The sequence below is a fragment of the Sphaerodactylus townsendi genome, linkage group LG03 (genome assembly GCF_021028975.2).
Source record: "Sphaerodactylus townsendi isolate TG3544 linkage group LG03, MPM_Stown_v2.3, whole genome shotgun sequence".
NCBI classification, from domain to species: domain Eukaryota; kingdom Metazoa; phylum Chordata; class Lepidosauria; order Squamata; family Sphaerodactylidae; genus Sphaerodactylus; species Sphaerodactylus townsendi.
In genome coordinates, this window is record NC_059427.1 from 118205130 (window position 1) to 118224541 (window position 19412).

The 19412-nt window shown below is 41.9% G+C and overlaps 1 protein-coding gene across 1 annotated transcript in view; it reads right to left on the minus strand.

Moving 5' to 3' along the window:
• MGAT5B (alpha-1,6-mannosylglycoprotein 6-beta-N-acetylglucosaminyltransferase B) overlaps nt 1-19412 on the minus strand; it is a 116166-nt gene that overhangs the window by 51799 nt on the left and 44955 nt on the right. The window contains exon 9 of the mRNA XM_048490879.1: nt 3140-3271. Within this exon, the coding sequence (XP_048346836.1) occupies nt 3140-3271 (132 nt within the window). The remainder of the gene's footprint in view (nt 1-3139; nt 3272-19412) is intronic.

Genomic DNA, 19412 nt, shown 5'->3' on the forward strand with positions numbered 1-19412 from the left:
AGTGAGAGAAACTAGTTCAAAGTCACCTGGTGAGCTTCATAGCAGAATAGGGGTTTGACCCCAAATTTCCTAAGTGGAACATGCTACACTACACCAGGGGAATATGTAGTGACTAGGAAGGCACGTAGGTATGGAATTTTTATGGGGTAGGTTTGGGGGTGGGGCTCAGGGGGAGGGCCCCACCCCCACCCACCCCTGGGGGCGTGGCCCTACCTCCCCGGGAAAGAAAGTCTCACCTCTCACAAAGCAGGTCTTGCAAGAGGTGAGACTTTCTTTCCTGGGCTCCGGCTGGCTTGCAGCTTGCAAGCGTGCGATGCAGGCTGTGCCTATGTGGATGCACAGGAGTGCCCGCCCCCACCGGACATGCAATGGGGGGGTTAAACCTGAGAAACGCCCCCTTACCTACGTCCCTGTGACTAGGTAATATGTAATTATTCAGTATATAAGAACGAAGCTTGAAATAGTCCAGAATCCTGCTTCATACAATCGATAACTAGATGGTCCAGAAGAATTACAAGTACAAGGACTCTTTTGCTGCCCTGCAGCACTGATATTTCAGCAAGGAACAAACAGTTCTATAGGGTCCTTTGTGTTAGGGCTTGTATGAAGCACATTTCACACACACACACACACACACACATCCCCGCTTTTTAGCATCTCACATAGTCACTACTCTTTTCTGGCTTCCTTCTCTCTTTTCTACACACTAGCTAAATTAACTTTATCTGCCCCCTGTTTCAGCTTTCTCTCCTCCTGGTCAGGCCCAGTTACATAACAGGGAACCTGCAAGGACTTGTGGAGTGCATTTCATTTTCCCCTCCCCATATTAGTTCCTATGTCCCTCCTCCTGGCAGCCCATATCATCACCTTTCCCTGCTTCATTCACCCTTTCCCATTCACCAACCAACCTACCTTTTATCTACCCCCATCTTGAACTGTATTTTCTATTTACTTCCTTTATACCTCACCTTTCTTACTACAGGGACCCAAAGAAGCTTACATCATTGTCCTCTCCTCCATTTTATACTCACAACAATCTGGTGAGAGAGATTAGTGACTGTTCAACGGTCACTCAGCAAGCTCTATAACTGAGCAGGGATTTCAGTTTAAGAGACCATCTTACTCATGCACTAGTCAAGCTCTCTAACTATTGCATCACAATGGCCCTCAGCTGCTTTTGCTAAGATGCTCAAAATCCTGAAACCAGCTTATAACAGTGATGGGGGTGGGGGAGAGAGGATGAGAAATGGAACATATTTAAAGAAAGCATGGGAGCACCCTTCCCTCATCCCCAACCTGGCTGCCTGTCGAAAGAAAATTGATTTATAATAAAAGCAATAACTCTGCCTGCTCTTTTTTCTCCCTCATAAAATTGTGCGGGATAACAGGCAGGATAGAAGAAGGAGTAATAAATAGGAGGACTATCAAGGCTAAATTAAATCACAAAATGTTGCTAGCTGCAGATCTGGTGAGAGGTTACCACTTTTGTCATTCCCATTGCTGAAGAGGAGGCTGCTGTGTGTGGGACCGATCCACCCCTCTGCCTGTCTCTTCCTCTGATCTCATGATGCTTGCAGAATGCACCTGCGGAGGACCAATCCATTATTTACGCTGGCTCACATGCACTCCAGCCCCCAAGAGTCCTTTGCAGAAAGCCATGTTGGTGTGATTTTATTTAAGGAAGTTGTACATGAGATAGCTCTTTCGCCTTCACAGGCGATATCTCAGCATATGACAGTGGCAGCTGGAAAGCAGCAAGGGGGCCATTCTCTGGGCAATTACCAGCCGTCAGAGCCATGGAGATAAACAAGACTTGGGGAGGTCTGAATCCTTAAGATGTGCTAGAAATTTAATTCAAGCTGCCGACTTCAAAGGAAAAGGTGAGTCGAAAAGCTCGAGGGAGTTTCAGGTTCAATTGTGTTTGGATTTTTTTGGAATAAGGGTGGGCGGTTGTCCTTGTAAAGATGAGCAGAAAGCCTTTTACTCCACTCAAAAGGGCACTCAGCTATCAAAAGAAAATCCAGTTAGATTTTAAACATCTTCTAATGATTTCAACATCAAGTATTTATTTGTTGAGTTTAGGATTGGTAGGGTTTAAATATATAACACGGAATAATTTTGGGTTTTTTTCGGTGGGGGTGGGGAGAGATGAATGGGTTCCTTTTTGGGTAAGGCCCATAAAAGTCGGGGATTGGAGAAAGTAAGCAAACAGTCATTGGAGAAGATATGGAATTGAGTCAGCTGAAGTTTTTCAATATCAAAAAGAAGCTGATGTAGGTCTAACACATTTTTATTCTGCCATTCTTCCAAGGAACTCTGGGATGATTGCATGGTCTCCATTTTATCCAAGGCAAGTTTCATGGACAAGTGAGGATTTCAACCTAGTTCTCTGCATGTCTGGAAGATAAAGGTTTGAATCCCCATTCTACCCTGGAAACTTCCAAGATTTCCTTGGGCAACTGACCACCCCCCCCCCCCCCCCCCCCGCCGCCTAATCGACCTCATAGAGGTGTTGTGAGGATAAAATGGAGGAGAGAGAAATGATGTTCTTAGATGAAAAAAATAATATTTAAATAAATAAATTACTGGAAGGACTGGCATTTATTCTGCCTTTTCAGCAAGGGATTATATCTTCCTCTGAGTTAGAAAATGTGGCTGAGAATATGCTTAAAAGCCTTTGGAACCTGTTGTGATCTGAGATGTGAACTGCTTAACTTTTCCATATTGAATGGAAGAGCAGCTTTGGGGGCATGGCTCCAAGTGGGCAAATGGCTGGAAAGGACAGGGGAAGAGTACCGGTAATCTTTCCTTTGCAAATCTCTATGCTGTCTGCCCCAGTCTCAGAGGCTGCTGTCTGTGAAAGGGGATGGATCATGCTGACTATCATGTATAGTTTAAATCACAGTGGATTCAGAAAATATGATGAGAATGGCTGGATGGAACTGCATGGATGATTTTCAAGACAGGGCAGACCTCCCACACATTGCTGTGCCAGAGGAACTATTTTGATACCTGGGACAGCAAACATGGCTATATTTCATTGGAAAGAGATAGACGATAAACTGCACATCCCTGTCTATCCCATCAACATCATTTTACAAAAAAAATGGAAAAAGGAACCCATCCCAGTTCTTCTTACCTGTACTTCTTAAAGGAGAGGCCCATGTGTTGCTTCATTTGCTGCAGCCCATGGTAATCAGTATAAATGAGATCAAAGGGCAATGGGACTGTTAAGGGGCAATTCCCTCTTCCCGGAGGCACCCCTAGGTTACTGGAAGGAACCATGGAAAAATTATCAGCATTAAGGCCAAAGGAAGGGAATGAGAGGATACATTAGAAAATACTGCTTTGCGAAAACTCTTGCCATAGCACAAAAAGCCAGTAGCTTCTGATTAAATAAAATATAACCTTCATTCAAATTGCAGAATCTTTTTTTTTACTCATTGCCTTGAAGAGTTGTGAAATTGAAAGGTATAACTACCAGGGACTAGACAGACTTGTAGAAGATGTATCTATCAGCAGCCATCAGCAGAAATGCTTCCCTGTGGTGGGATTCCAAACCACGTGGACGAATGTGTATGAATCCCAGCAGAACACAGGTAGGACCAATCACACAGGCCCTTTCCTCCTAATCCCCACTGGTGAGGAAGAAGGGTGATGATCATGTCACCCCAATGGGCAACGCCTACACAGTTCCACTAGCAGCATACGTATCACAGCAACACAGGGACTTATGGAGAATTAGCTCCCACACTGAAAGAGTCTTCAAAATAAGTATTCATGGGAGAACATTTCCTCATTCAGCTCTAGATAATACACTAAGATATGGAGATACCACTGTGCCTAAGGTCATCCAATGAGTTCATGGCAAACAGAATTAGGACTGAAACCTAGCTTCTAGAGCAATACAATGGGAAACATATTGACATATGTTCACTGACTGCCCAATAGATTCTTTCACAATACATGTCCCACCAGAAAGCGATTAATTGCAGGAAAGTCAAGGAATTGAATCTAAGCATGCATGGGTAGCTTGTAAAAACTTTCATCTAAGTGAACCTAGCATTGCCTCATCATTTCTGGTCTATACAATCCAAGTGCATTGGACGTTTCAACCGGTGCTGACAAGAGTGTCACAAGAGACTAGCATGTTGCATTGATATATATAGTCTTAGTTTAAGAGAGAGAATATCCCTATGGAAAGGTAGCCACCTTTCCCTGAGACATTGCGTGAGATAGGGAGGCAGTAAATGTCATGCTGGATTATCTTCTACCTCTCCTATAAACATAGGCAGGAATGCTCCCTAATTTCACTTCTGTGTTTGACCTCAGAGATTATCATGCTTTTCAAAGTTTAACTATAAAAGTTTACCGTAACAATAAGATTTTATTAAACTCCTCTGAAGAATACGATTGGGGGTGGGGAGATAAATTTGGTGATAATGAAAGAATCAGACTTATATACAAATTTTAAGATGTTCTTAATAGTACAGCTCAAATAGCATATGGCTGTTCTATAAGATTTCAACTTGCTAAAGATTTCTACATTATTTGAAATAAGATAGATTTTCTTGATGTTATACAGCGTTTACAGCATATACAGACAAGCACTTAAAGGTTCATGTGTAAACTCTGGTGCCCAAAATCTAGAAGGAATAGAGTATTCAGCCAACTCCTTTTCCCCTACAGACTTCCCCAAATTGTACTATCACTTTACAGCTTTTGAAATAAATCCACCTCAGAACTAGAGATGGGAATTCTTCTCTCACCCAAAGTTTAAATTCCCTTCCAAGCTCTTGATACCATTTTCCTCACTCAGCCAGCTCCCTCTGTTCTGCATACCCAGTTCAGGAGATGAACTAGCTCTGTTTTTAGCACCTGGACTACGAATTCTTCTTTCCTTAGAAGTTTATTCCCTTCTTTGGCTAGAGTAGTGTCCTTTTCCCAAAAAACTCCATGTCAACATTAAGTACATCTGAACTCTCAGGTCCCAAGAATCCCCCCCCCCTTTCCAATAAACCTGTCAGCAACTAACTGAGTTGTAAACTCCTCGCATTCCCAGCATGTTCATTCAAACACACAGGCTCTGTGAGGAATTAACCCTTCACAGTCAGGGGTTTTTTTCCACTTCTACATGCTCCTAGGTTTGAAGTAGCATTATACAGCATTCTCTTTTCCTTAAGTATGTCACAGTAAGAAGTATGTCACACCTGCAATCATTTCAGAAGCCATGCAAACACTCTCATTTTCTGCAGTTCCTGGCCACAAATGGGGCAACAGAACATTAATGCAGATTTGGAATTTGGTACACTGAATTATGCTTCCTGCATAGGACTGGGGATTTCTCACAGAACTTGGAGGAATAAGGGCCTGTAACTTCCAACTTTATGCTACTTTTTGTCTTTCTCCCATACCTCTTTTCATTATTTTACAGTTTATTTTCCACAAAATCAATCACCTCAGCACTTCTTAACTCTTACCTCTGGAATTCAGGATTATGTCAAAATTCTCTGAGAAATCATCTGCTACAGAACATGTTCTCCTGAGGTCACATCAGCTGTCTATTGCTTACCCACTCTGTAAACAGCTCAAAGTGATATATGTAGATTTTCTCAGTTCTATCCTCAGAACAACCCTGTGATGTACACTAGGTTAAGAGATAAGTGGTCCAAGGTCACCAGGGAGCTTACTGACTGAATGAAATTTGAACCCACGTCTTCCCACTCCTTTTGCAACATTATAACCCCTATACCATCTTAGCTTACCATACCATTAGAGTGGTAACCTGTGGTTAGCCAAGGTAGCTGGCCAATGCAATTTTCCCTCAAATCTTCTCTCCTCAGCTTATTTGCTAATAGCATGCTTATTCAGACATTCACTTACTTAGATGTATCCCACAAGCTTAAGGCAGATTGCAGGAAGATATACAAAAACACTTGTTGCCTCCCAAAAGCTCCTAATCCAGTTCATTTTTTTAGAATGAAAAATAGAAGTACACTACTAACCTGAAAGAAACACTAAGTTATTTTCCACATGCATTGTGAAGAAAAAAAAAGGGGGGGGGAGGGCACATTACATTTGCATTCAAGTTACAGTTACATACAGTAACAACAACAAAAACCTTCTTAAGGGAGATAGTCTAAATTTGTAGGGTTGTCTTCCTTTCAGGTAAATACTATAAAAATCTACCAGTACTTTTATTCTTGCTACTGCACCCCATCTCACCTTAAACACAGACCAAGGACAAAAACCACACATTCATGATGTAAACATGGGAAAGGCCCAGATTTAGCATTAGTTCTAGGGGAAGTGGTCATGTGCTTTTTAGGGCATCAGCTTTGCTGAGACTCAGAAAAGCTTAGGAGAAACCAATGAAGAACCACACTACATTTGGGAACCAGCAAAAACAAGGATTTTCAATTTATGGCGACTTAGCTGAAGATAAGTGCTTGCAGCTGCTTCGTTGCTCTTGTCACAAGGAATATAAGCTCCTGCATTGTGTAGAACTGAAAAAGGCTGGCAGTGGCTAGAATAGGCTGTGGTTTTATTACTTGTAATTTAAGTTAGCTTTTATGGGCAATTTTACGCTAAGTGGCTGGCCGGGAAGATGACATGAAAAGAAAGTCTCTTGTGTCTGACAACCACCTAAAAATATAAATAAAATGAAGCAATGCAGAAGGGCTCAGATGTCCATTATGGAGTCGCAGGTTGTCTTGCAAGAGCTTTGCTGGCCCTCAGTGAGTATCTGGTAGACTTCACTAAAAAACTAAGGTGTTAAATCAAAGAGGAAAGCAAGAGAGCGATTCCTTACCTGGAAGTCAGTTTGGAACAGCATTAAACGTAACTGGGGGAGATGAAACAGTAGCTATCTTGGCCCTTGCTCTGTAACTCACAGCACTTCTTGGGAACTAGGGGAGGTTTCTTTACCTTTATTGTACTTAGCTGTTGTTCCTGCAACAATGCAGGTGGTAGTGAGCACATAAGCTTTCTAAGGAGATGGGAGGAAAGAGCAGTGAGAATAACCAGGGGCCAAGAACCAAATGAACACCTTTCTCCTTCCTGTACAATGGGATGTACACAATACTAAAACAGGAGGGATACATTGAAAATGCTGGGGGGAATAATTAGGACTAATAAAAGGAAACACTTCTTCACGCAACGTGTGGTTGGTGTTTGGAATATGCTGCCACAGGAGGTGGTGATTGCCACTAACCTGGATAGCTTTAAAAGGGGCTTGGACAGATTTATGGAGGAGAAGTCGATCTATAGCTACCATTCTTGATCCTCCTTGATCTGAGATTGCAAATGCCTCAGCAGACCAGGTGCTCGGGAGCAACAGCCACAGAAGGCCATTGCTTTCTCCTCCTGCATGTGAGCTCCCAAAGGCACCTGGTGGGCCACTGTGAGTAGCAGAGAGCTGGACTAGATGGACTCTGGTCTCATCCAGAAGGCTCTTTCTTATGTTCTTATGATGGGGACACACACAAATTCTATAGTAGCAAATATTCTTATTAATTGACAGTTTTTTCTCAACAGTATTTCTGCATCAGTTGATTACGAATTGCATTCAAATGTTTCAGAGGAAATAGAATTGTCAGTAAAACTGAGGTGGAGCTAAACAAATTACAATGTATGAAAATTGGTGTATTAAAAATTGGTGTATTTAATCCATTTATTAACATATCATGCAACAGGCCTGTTGAAATTCCTGCCCTTTTCCATCAAAATTCGAAAGGGTACCCCTGCCTTTTAAAAACATACACAATAAAGTAAATGTAAGACAAGGAGTTCTGTTCCAAAACAGACCAGCTGTCTCATGTAAAAGAGTATGGTCTGGATCCAATGGAAGATTTCTATATAGAAGATTTCTATAGATGTAAAAAGGTAAGTTCACACTCATATTATCCATGGGGAGTCCTTGATCCCCTAGCAGCAACATTGGGAATTTGGGGTCGTAGTGGAAAGAGGTAGTCAAAGAAGCTGTGCTCTGCTGGTAGAAATTCCTTCCCTCACTGGAAATTTTTGTTGGATTCAAGCATATGATCTGATGTACTCCAGGGTTTCCAACCTGACCTTTAACAGCAGGGTCACCCAGAGGGGGAACCAGGAAATAATATTCCTGAGGCCCAAGTTAGCTCAAGGGCCCATGCAGCTGAGGGTATTTTGATTTATTTTAGTTTTCTTTTCAGTTCTGCATTTGGGCCAATGTCACACTATCTGCTTGCCTCATTGTCCTACAAGACTAAGGCAAGCCCTTGCCTAGCAGATCAGTTAAGCCCATCAACAAAATCAGCACTGGAGCAAGACAAGCCAGCACAACTGATGGCCATTACAGTAATTGCCAGTCTGCAGCCTACTAGCAGGTTATCTCCAGCCATCTCTTCTTTGCCTCTTTCTTTCCTTGTACCCAAAGGCGTAGCTTCAGAAAACGACACGAAAATTGTGCCATCCTCCCCACCCACCCCCCATCCCCCACCAGGACTCTGCTGTTGGGGGCAGCAAAGTCCACCTGAAGGGAGGTGTGTTGAGCAACTCTAGTTGTGTTAACTGGAAGGAAGGAAAAAGGGAGGAAGAGAGGGACAGATAAAGATAGAGGGACACCCCCACACACACACACCTGGAATCTGGAGCTCCAGCAAAGCCTCCACATCCCTTCACTGCCAGCCTCTGCCTCCCTCCACCCAGAAACCACCACCCAGAATCTGCCACCCTGGGGCATGGGGAAGCAACATAGTTATTAACTAGATTAGGACTCAGTTTTTAGTTAATAACTAGGATTGCTTGGCTTGGCATTTCAGCTGGCAGATTCTGGAGCCTGAGATTCCCCTGCCAGGAATCTGGTGCCCAGAGCAGCCTCCACAGCCCAGTGAGGAAGGGAAGTGGAGGTCATTCCAGGGCACCAGATTTTGGACCGGGGGGGGGGGGTTCTGCTTATGCACCAGCTCAAGGAGCATCTGGTGATTAAGCCCCCTCCTGCCTCATCTTGCTACATCCATGCTTGCACCCAGCTGCATAGATTGGTCTGCTCAACCACTTATTGCCAAGGGGTAGTTAGTTTGTTGTAGCAAAACAACTGTCCCTTCTTTTTTTCCTTCTATTCTTTGCCCCTCTATCATCTTGCTCCCTTCTTTTCATGATCTGCCTACATTTCTCTCTCTCCTATTTTTTCAGATCCCTTTTATTATCAGTCTTGGTCTCAACTCCTTTTCATTCCTATCATTGTTGGCAACTTGTAACATATTTAATAATTGTATAGCCAGCATGGTGTAATGGCTAAGAGCAGTGAACTCTAATCTGCAGATTTCCCACTCCTCCAAGGACACCCACTGGGCGACCTTGGGCCAGTCACAGTTTTCTCAGAACTCTCTCAGCCTATGTGGAGGCAGGCAATGGCAAATCACCTCTTAATGTCTCTTGCCTTGCAAATCCTACAGGGCCACCACAAGTCAGCTAAGACTTGACAGTAATTTCACTACCCCTATTGCAGCGTATGTGTGTTAAAATTATGAACAGAAGGTAGGTGTTAATATTTCCATAAGATCTATCAAAGGGATGCTTTGCTGCTCCCCTCCCCCCACTTTTAATGCATGGTAATGGAATGTAAATTAGTTTAGTTATACGTGTGGAACAGAAGATAGAACTCTTTCTCCCTCCTTCCATCTCATTATATTTAATTTTGTTTAAATCACTGTTTAGATACTGAGTTATTATTGTGTAGGTCAGACATCTAATGGCCCTTTGTAAAGGGTACTTTGCCACTGTAGGCATCAAGATTCATGTTATATGACAAATGATGTAAACTTTTTAGATAATGTCTGCAATGTCAATCCCAGTGATCCCAGTATTTCTCTTCCAAGACAACTACGTAGCCCAGCTTGTCACTGCTTTTGTGCTAGAATACCGGTAGATAAAAGTGGATGTAGCATTTCAAACATGTAGCATTATTTTCTGATGGGTTACGCCTACCACAAATGGAGATCCTTACCTTCCATTGCAAATAGCATGGGAAGGGGGTTATCTCAAGGTAACCTGGGCCAAATTATCTTTTGTTTTTGGCCGTGGAAAACAGACAATGATCTTGAAGCTGGTGGCCAATTTTGAGATTCCTAGCTTTATTTTCTGATGAGTTATGCCGGCCACAAATGGATAGATTTATGGATCTATGATATATCATTTCTTGTATGAGAATGGTAACAGTGGCTGTCCACAATGGAAAGCTTTGCTCAAAATATACAAGCACCTACTGCTTGGATAATAAATAGTACCTGAGGTATTTTGCTTTTGTGATGTTGTCTTTTCATAGAATAGGGAGGTAGGCAGGTGAGTTTTTAGGAGGTAGAAGTTTAATGGCTGAAAAGTGACAGCAGGGTCTCAGGTGGATAACAGAAACTCTGGTACATATTGTATAAGTTTCAGCTCCTATTGCCTGTAAAAAGCACATTTTTGGCACAGAGGTGAGGTCCATTATTTATTTTCTTTCTTCTTTATGAAAAAAACCCCTACTGGGCCACAAAGACAGCAAATGCAATTCAGGATTGCACAGGGGAAAACAGAAGGTTATCGCTATCAAGGAGTGGTATGATAACATTTATCTGTATTTCCAGAAGAGAAAGGGTAATCGGCCCACAGCTCTATGACCTGCAAGGCAAAGGAATTTCAACCACAGTGGGTTTGTAATACACAGAGGATGACTAAAGGAAGGAATCACAGAAGGCTGTTTGAGTTGCAGCTCCTTTTCTTGATAACAAAGAAAAGCTACAATCATGCTCCTGTCTCTCAATTGATAGTGGAGACTGTATTGTGCCATCAAAGAAGTAGCTGCTAACATGGAAATGGCATGTAAATGGAATTTACTGCAATATCACACTTCGTTTGCTCCAGTTCTAATTCTTCAGATGGTCAGTTCAGAGTGAGAAAGGTGCACAAAAGAGGGGGAGGGGGAAATACTGGGGGCACAATTGGTTTGTTTCTCCTAAACGAAATGTAGTCAATTTAATAGGTGGTTGTGAGGATGAATGAGACCAATCTTGTAAAATACTCAGCAAAGCAGAACACTTTACCATTTAAAGATTCTAGCTGGAAATCCATTGGGAAAAAAAAAACTTCTTTGCAATTCTTAAGCTACCCAGTCCAGTCTGTTTACCAAATTCATAGGAATCCCCTGCACATGAATTCATACTACATATTTACTGGGGGGAAAAGAAAAGAAAGGTACAGACTTGAGGTGAAGTTTTCGGACCATAACCATGAACACCAGTTACAGCCTACCTTCACAATCTGTGTTTCTATAAAAAAATCAGAGGTCATTTGTTCAGCTGGTGTAAAATTAGTATAATTTTTATGCCTTCAATGAAATATACCATCCACAGATATGGCCCTGTGAGTCTCCTACAGCTGAAAAGCTCTGCATCTGCTAGTGATCTACATTTATCTTTTCTTTCTCTTCAGCTAATATGTTCTAACTTTAAGACTGATCTCTCTTCAGCCGCCATCTTCAAGTTTCTCTTCTACCATTTCTTTCTTATTTAAACATTCTCTATCCAGACTTTCATCATCTGCCAGTTAAGTCAACTAATTTACTGCTAAACCCAATTTCACTCATGGTTGAAGTGAAATCTTGGTAATTTTTTCCTCATGCCATGTACTATTAATGGCGCTTGAAATTATGCGAATAAAATTGAACACAAATACTTTCTTCACTGAGATCTTAACAGATTTGTTTGGCAGTGGGGGCGGTGGGGGTGGCAGGGGGGGAAATGATCTTTGCATCCAAAACCAGTCAATTCTGAATACTGAATCTTTAAAAAAGAAGATGTGAGTAGTGAAATCAGCTTGTGATTGAATTCCCTTGAATCCCTTTTCCCACGGATGCAGCAAGCCTCTTATGAACCATTCATTAATTAAGATTGCTCTGGAAAGGGCTATAATACAAAGCAGATGAGCAGGTGAGAGCTTGCAAAATGAGGCTGGGTTGGCTTTTATTAAATAAGAAACAAAATGAGTGATGGTTGACATTGTCTCCCCTTTAATTAAGCCAGTTAAAGGCACTGTGTTCACCTATATAGCAAAGCGTTGTGAGGGGTTTTTTGGACATCTGTCTCGAACAGCTGCACATCTATCACAGAATAAATCTGCAGAAGGCTTTTCTCTTGCTATTTCCCCCTTATAGGTAATTTAATCATCCAAGGGACCCATTTTCTAGCTGTGACAACAGATTCAGATTACAATGGGTTATCTTCACATCCCATTGACCTATTTTTGAATTAACCTGAGTTTTGCTTCCACGCTATTGCTCCCTGAGCTAAAAGGTCCAGAATGAAACTGACCTCCACTTCCTTCTACAGGACTGGCTTCTACTAGCACTAATTGCATTTCTGCTGCCAACTGTAAGAGGTGATACTGGAAAGAACAGGAAGAAATGACTGCATAAACTTATGAATTGGAATGCATTTTTAAAAGGTGAGTAGTGCCTTACTACGACAGCGATGGCAGGCCTGAATTCAACTCCTCTGACTTTCTGTTTGTGTTTCCACCCAGTTAACCTGATGCCTGGTCTTCACAAGCAACCGAACTGGGTGGAGGAATTCTGAGATGATAGAATGGACTGTACCTTGTCATTATTGGTGAGAAGAGTCATGATTTGCTCTCCCATATAAAAAAATTCTTGCAAATTATAAATTAGTACATCATGGAAATACACCAACTCTTTGTATACAGTACCAGTTTTCTGTTTGCAGGGAACTATCCAGATAGGAATCTGGGGGAAAATGGAATCTCTCATCTGCAGTCTGAAGTGATACAGTTCATTTTCCTACTACAGCATTGGCAGAGACATTTCATTACCACCTCATGCTTAAACCAGGCCTTACTGATCTCTTCTTAGAGTCCATTTATCATATCCACCATAACGCCTAGCTTTCTTAAGAGACATAGGCCAGATTTCAGTCCCCTGGGTTCAACTGTGGAATCAACAGTGACCTCCTCTTATTCACCACATGCATGGTTTAAATATGAAACAATGTCACAACTTGTGGTCTGTCTCCTTCTCCACTTTTTTGAAAAGAAGCTGAAAGAACTGGGTGTTCTAGTGGCTGGGTATTAGTGTGAAGTATCTGGATCACATGAGGTCATCTCTGTGATAGGCAGGAGGAGGGCATACTTGCTTCTCTGCCATGCAATGAAAGTGATATTTGAACCAGCTCTCCATTTATCATGTGCTCATGTGGTATGCAGAAGACTGCAGTTGGGATTGCTCACCTGAGTAATGGGAGAAGAATTATATTGATTGCCTGGTGGTTCTTGTGTCAATTGAAATGAAGATTGCAGATATAAGGGAATCATTCTTCCCTAAAGCGTGTTTGAAAGACTTGACACTTTGTGCAATCTAGCATATTCTGAAATTGCCGTTTGTGAACCCCAGGGATAAGTCATCTCTGGCAAAGATGGATAATATCACTGCATCCCAAGCGTTGAGTGAAATCCACCAGAGGAGGGGAAAAGACTGAAACAGTCCTGCAGTTTGAAAGTGGAATTTTAATAAAGGCCTTTCACCTCAGCTGCCTTCTGAACATGCTTGAATCACTCTCATGTCTGCTTTGTTGCTGTACTTTTGCTCCCTCAGGCATGGACCCATTTAGGAGGTACATGGGTGTCAGACAATGACTGATGACAGGAAATGATGCTTTGTGCATACAAAGTCAGGCAATTGCCTATTTAAAACACAAGGCAATTATATAATGAGAGTCTGGTAATTTTTATGGGTTTTACTCCAATAAAAAGAACCATTTAAGAAGTCTTCATCAGGTACAACATAAGCATATTTCATGAAGAAGGAAATTTAACAGCTCACTAGTTCCTCCTTATTGAGACACCTTTTCTGAGAGAATCAAATACAAAGGTATGGAAGGTCTTCCCTTGAAGCATTTACAACAACATAAAGCTGTTCATCTGCATCCTTCATGCAAGAGCAGCCAATAAATCTAGTCAGCTACGTGTTCCAAGAAACAGAGTTATATCTTTAATTAAAGGAAACAGCTCTTATAATCATCCCAACTGGCAACCATTTAATTTAAACAGGCATTTTTACATCTTGCAAATTTACCCTGGTGGGTCCTTTGCCATGGGTTCTGAACAATAGATAACTGTATCTGAGAGTAGCAAAAGCAGAATGCTGTATATAGACAAAAGAGCCATGTATACAATTGAAGAGTCCTTCTGTAGGAAATAATTATTCAAACGTTTCCTCTTACAGAAGCAGAGCAGACATTCAGCACCTGCGGCCATTTTTTTCAGTTTTTCAGAGAAAAATGTATTCTTTACCTACAAAACTGCAAATATAGTATGGAATACCCTTTGGCCGTGTTCAGAAATCATGATGAAATGTGACATATCAAACTGATCAAATTCTTGCTCATTGTGATGACTGCACATATAAGGTCCAACAGATCAGGGTTTGTTTGTTGGCTCAAACTGAGATTTTGTCTTTTGCTTGTTTGTTAACTACCATTTCTGCTAATTATGGTTTGCTGTGATGACTGAATTCACAAACCATTTTTTCTCAGAATCACCTCCCACAGCAATACATTTATTTATTTAAAATGTTTCTGTGCCATCCTTCTGCCCAAATAGGGACCACAATGTGGGAAACCTCAAAATATTAAAACATTAAAGCATTAAAATAAGGTGTGTATGGTCTATTTATAATATTTAAACAATTTAACAAAAACATATGTGCAAACACACATAACACCACAACCAGGGAGAAGGACCAATAAGAGTGACTGGGGGTATGGTATATAAAACAAAAAAAGTCTTCACCCAACTGGTAAAAGATAACAACAGAGGGAGACAAATGAATTTTCCTGGAGAAGGTGTTTTAGCAACATGACCAAGAAGGCTCCTTCTTAGATTGCCACCTTAGATTCACCACAGTGGCAAAATCTTTCCCACACAGGAAGACTGAAGCCAATGAAAGCAAAGCCTCTGCTGCTACCTGACTGAAAGTACTGCATAACAGTGCCACACCCAACACCAGAAGACAGCCCAGAAGGATAACATGACCAATGTTACCAAAGACCATTAAGAGGTCCAGGAGAATTAATAGGATTGCACTCCCCCTGTTTGTCTCCCAACACAGGACATCCACTAGGAAGATAAACATCATTTCAGTCCCATGACAAGGCCTGTGACCAGAATGGGATGGATCCAAACAATCGACTTCATTCAGGAATTCCTGAAGTTGCCTAGCCACTATTTGTTCAATCACCTTGTTCAAGAATGGTACTTTTGACACTGGACAGTAGTTATTCAGTTCTCCTGGGTCCAGAGTAGGTTTCTTTAGGATTGGATGCACCCCTGCCCCTAATGGCAGGGGTGACCACCCTCTCTGTCAGGAAGACATTTCCTATCTCCTGGGCCCAGTCTTCCAGTGCCCCCCTGACAGATTCATGCAACCAGGAAGGGCAAGGGTTGTACAAGCAGTTGGTAGGTCTCAAGCTTTCAATAATCCTGTCCACATCCTCAGACTGAACAAGCTTACAGCTTTCCCAACTCAGTACACTGGGACCATTTAGTCCTGACACTCCTAATGCAGAATCCAAGTCAGAGAGGGATTAGCTAAGAAAAGAGAGAAGACGACAAAGTAGGGTTCATGCACAAAACCAGGTACTGTTATTTATATCTGACAGACTAACTCAACTTTGTTATTAAAAAAAACCCTATTTGCACAAGCAGTGGTTTATCATGATTTTGAAATGCAGTGGAAATAACAGTTTTCTGATAGAAATGAAGATGTGGGTGTAAGAACAGAGAGCGGAAGAATATTGCTCATTTAGTTATAGGGCAGTTGGTGTTGCCTGCCCCTCTTTGCCTTTATCCGTGTCCACACACAGATCTGAGACAAATTTCTCTCAGGATGTGGCAAAGAAAGGCATTGGTGCCTCGGCCCACATCCCATGTGTGCTCCTGGAAGCATATTGAGCCCTCATCAGGCCATTGTGTTTTTCAGCATACCTGTGGAATTCCAAATATTTAGCAATCCCTAACATGTTTGTAATAGGCTTTGTTGTGTTCTTTCATTACTGTAAAGGGGACCGACCAGCCACATGACTTACAGAAGGAGTGATAAAATGCCAATTCGTACATTACATTTCTTCTACAGAGAAGAAGCCCAGACCTCCCATGAGTATCTGTTAACACTATTATTATGTGAAATAGCACATCTTATGTGTGTGTGTATATATATATATACACATTTATACACACAGAAACATGGGGCAGCAACAAATTCCATAACTGCAGCAATATCCATGACCTGTTGTCATGAGAAGGATCCAGACAGTTTTTCTGATGGAGAAAAAGGGAGGAGAGGGTCCTCTTAGTCTGCCAAAAAGGGTATGCTGGAGATCATGGGGACAACAGTTATGAAGGATGGGAAATGTAATAAAGATGTATTAGGCAAGAATCAGTGGAAAAGTTGGTTGGTTCCAACCCCAAATTTTGTTTAGAAAGTAACCCTTCCCATGCTCAAGATACAGAAACTCTTAATATTTTCTTCCAGTGAAACACGATCTCTCTCTCTCTGTCACATACACACACAAACAAACACACAGTGCTTGTCTATCTCTCCCCCTTCTCCCTCACAGAGCTGAGCACCTCAGGTTCTCCCAAGTGCTCTACTTCCACTGCTATTTACCTACAAAACTTGATCAGTTCTACCCTACAGTGCAATGAACACATCTGTCTGGGAATAATAAACAGTCTGGAGGCAATTGCATTTAGAGAGAAATTTGAGGTTTGAGCATTAGCTGTTAATAAAGTTATGTAAATTTCTACCCACTAAGAATCTGGCTATTAATTAAAAAGTAAGACTGAAATGTGATCCCTTGATAATACTTCCATTAAGAGTAAATAGCTATAATTATTCTGTCGGTACATCTTGAAGTCTCATACGATCCTATGAAAATGTAATATCTTTCATTTGTGTCATTTGGGATGCATTAATTCATCGAGTTGTACTGTATTCGATGACACTAATATTCTATTCCATTCCCTCCATTTTGTCCTCTCCTCAAGTTCCTTGAAGCTCATTTATATTTGAAGCTTTCCCCTAAGCAAGTCATCCATTGCACAATTTCAGTCCTATATATTATAGATTGAGAGAGTGCCTCACAAGCACCTCACTAATAAAACTTAATTGCATTAGATTCCACAGACAACAGACACCCAAGCTATATTTCCAGTCTTCCTGGGTCACAGAGATGACACTAGAAAGATTGTTTTGTATGTCTTGCCAGGTCACTACTATAGACATGAATGTACCTAATATCTTGTAGTCTTATAAAATATGCAAAAACCAATATTAAAATGTCATCACCAGATAGATTTTACATGTATTATATATGCATATAGTATAATAAACCTTATAAAAAATGGCACAGATCTTAGTGACTTGACTGGTAACTCAAGCAAGCATTCCCACTAAGAGATGACAGAACCCTCATTATCCAGATAACTTTTATCTAGCCCTTTTGGTTATGCGAATTCACTGTTTATCACCAATGCTTATGTCATTAAAATCCCATATAAACTAACTACCAATTATCAAAAAGGTATCATGATTCAAAGGGAAATTAAATGGAATTCCTACACTTTCTTCAGGGGAGTGTGTGTGCTATTTTATCCTCACAACAACTAGAAACCAAGTCAGGATTACCCAATGAGCTTCAGTATTTCAAATCAGCTCCCCACCCCTCAGGCTCCAAGTCCAACACACTACATGCTACCCCACACGTGACTGACCTTATGTAATAATACTCAGGATATGCTTGTTGTGCACACACATGGACCCTTTTTGTGAATTTAACTGGTTGTCCTCATCTCCCCTTCACCAAGAGTCCCTGAGACTCCCTGGGTTACATAAGTAAGTTGGTGTAGGAGTAATTTAAAAGAGAACTCAGAGATAAAAACAGCCTGGCAGTGGCAAAGTGCCCATGGGGCAGGGGGGGCATTCCAGGGCCATGGCAGGGCAGGGGGGGCGGAACCAGGGCAGGGGTGCAGGGCTCGCATGCACCCCAGGCAGAGTTTCCCCTCATTCCACTTCTGCAGCCTGGCCATCACTTGGCCTTGAAAACTTCAAACCTACTTTTGTTGAATTAAAAAAGTTAAAAAGTAGCTTGGGATTTGGTCAGGGCAGCACTGAAAAAAATCTATATATATAAAAAGCTAACAGTGACTTTGTTAGTCACGCCCTAACGCCGAAACGGCTGGACGGATCACCCCCAAATTTTCATATGACATTCCTTCCTGTTCTGGGCAGGTAATCGGACCTTCATATCGCCGAAAGTCCATACCTGCACCAGGTAAAACATCTTTTTCCTGGCACACCAGGCCATGAAGTTGTCTGTGTTTAACTGTCACCCTTAGAATGTTCGTGCAGCCTGTCTGTGGCCTGAGGGCTTGGTATGAGGGCTTAGAATGTTCGTGCAGATGGGCAGAGATGAGCAGTTAAAACAGTAAATAGGTAATACTGGTAGGTAATACGAGTGGAAGTGAAACATATACACACTTTGCCATGTGAGACGTCAGGTGGAGTTCCTCCCCCCCCCACACACACATATGCAGGTAACTTTCACTCTCTGTGCCTCACCCACTACTACCACACAACACACATACTCTCATCCACATCCAGCTCATCTTCACACACCTCACTCTGCCCTCCCTCACATCCAACCACCACTTACCCACTTCCTCACCCATATTCACCACAGCTCTCTTTTACTAAAAGCGAGCTGGAGTTTGCCTTTTTCTTCTCAGAAAATCCGCGGGGTGGGGGCGAACCAACACTACTGGCTCCACTTCTTTTGCACATGGCCCTTTAAGAACCCAGAGAGCTGGCCTCGATCTGAGCGGCTCAGCACCCTGCCTCTGCTGCCTGACTGGGATAGCCTCCTTGTCCCAGTTCTACCTTACCCAAGCCAGGACTATGTATGTCAACCAGCCTCATGGACAGCAGGATTCGCACTCTGGACAGTTCCGTTGTGAAATGGAAAGGGTTACCTTATACTGAAAAAAACAAGACACCACCATATAACAATGTGAATTGAAAATGGAAAGAGGGATCCCATTTGACCACCCCAAAAGGCTATGCTGAGGATCATTGGACCTGCATGGACATCTGTGTGGGTTGCAGACTGTGATGAGAAGGACAATTGCCACAGCAACGCGTGCCCAGGCCCCGCTAGTTAGGTATAAATATCAGACCCACAGATATGCCCAGCTGTGTTTTGGAGATCTGCACAGGCAAAAGAGGTTCTAATAGAGGTTCTAATATTTCTGGCATGAGAAAATGGCTAATTGTATTTTTTTTTCATTAGTACACACAATGACTTGAATTGTGAGAATTATTTCAGTGC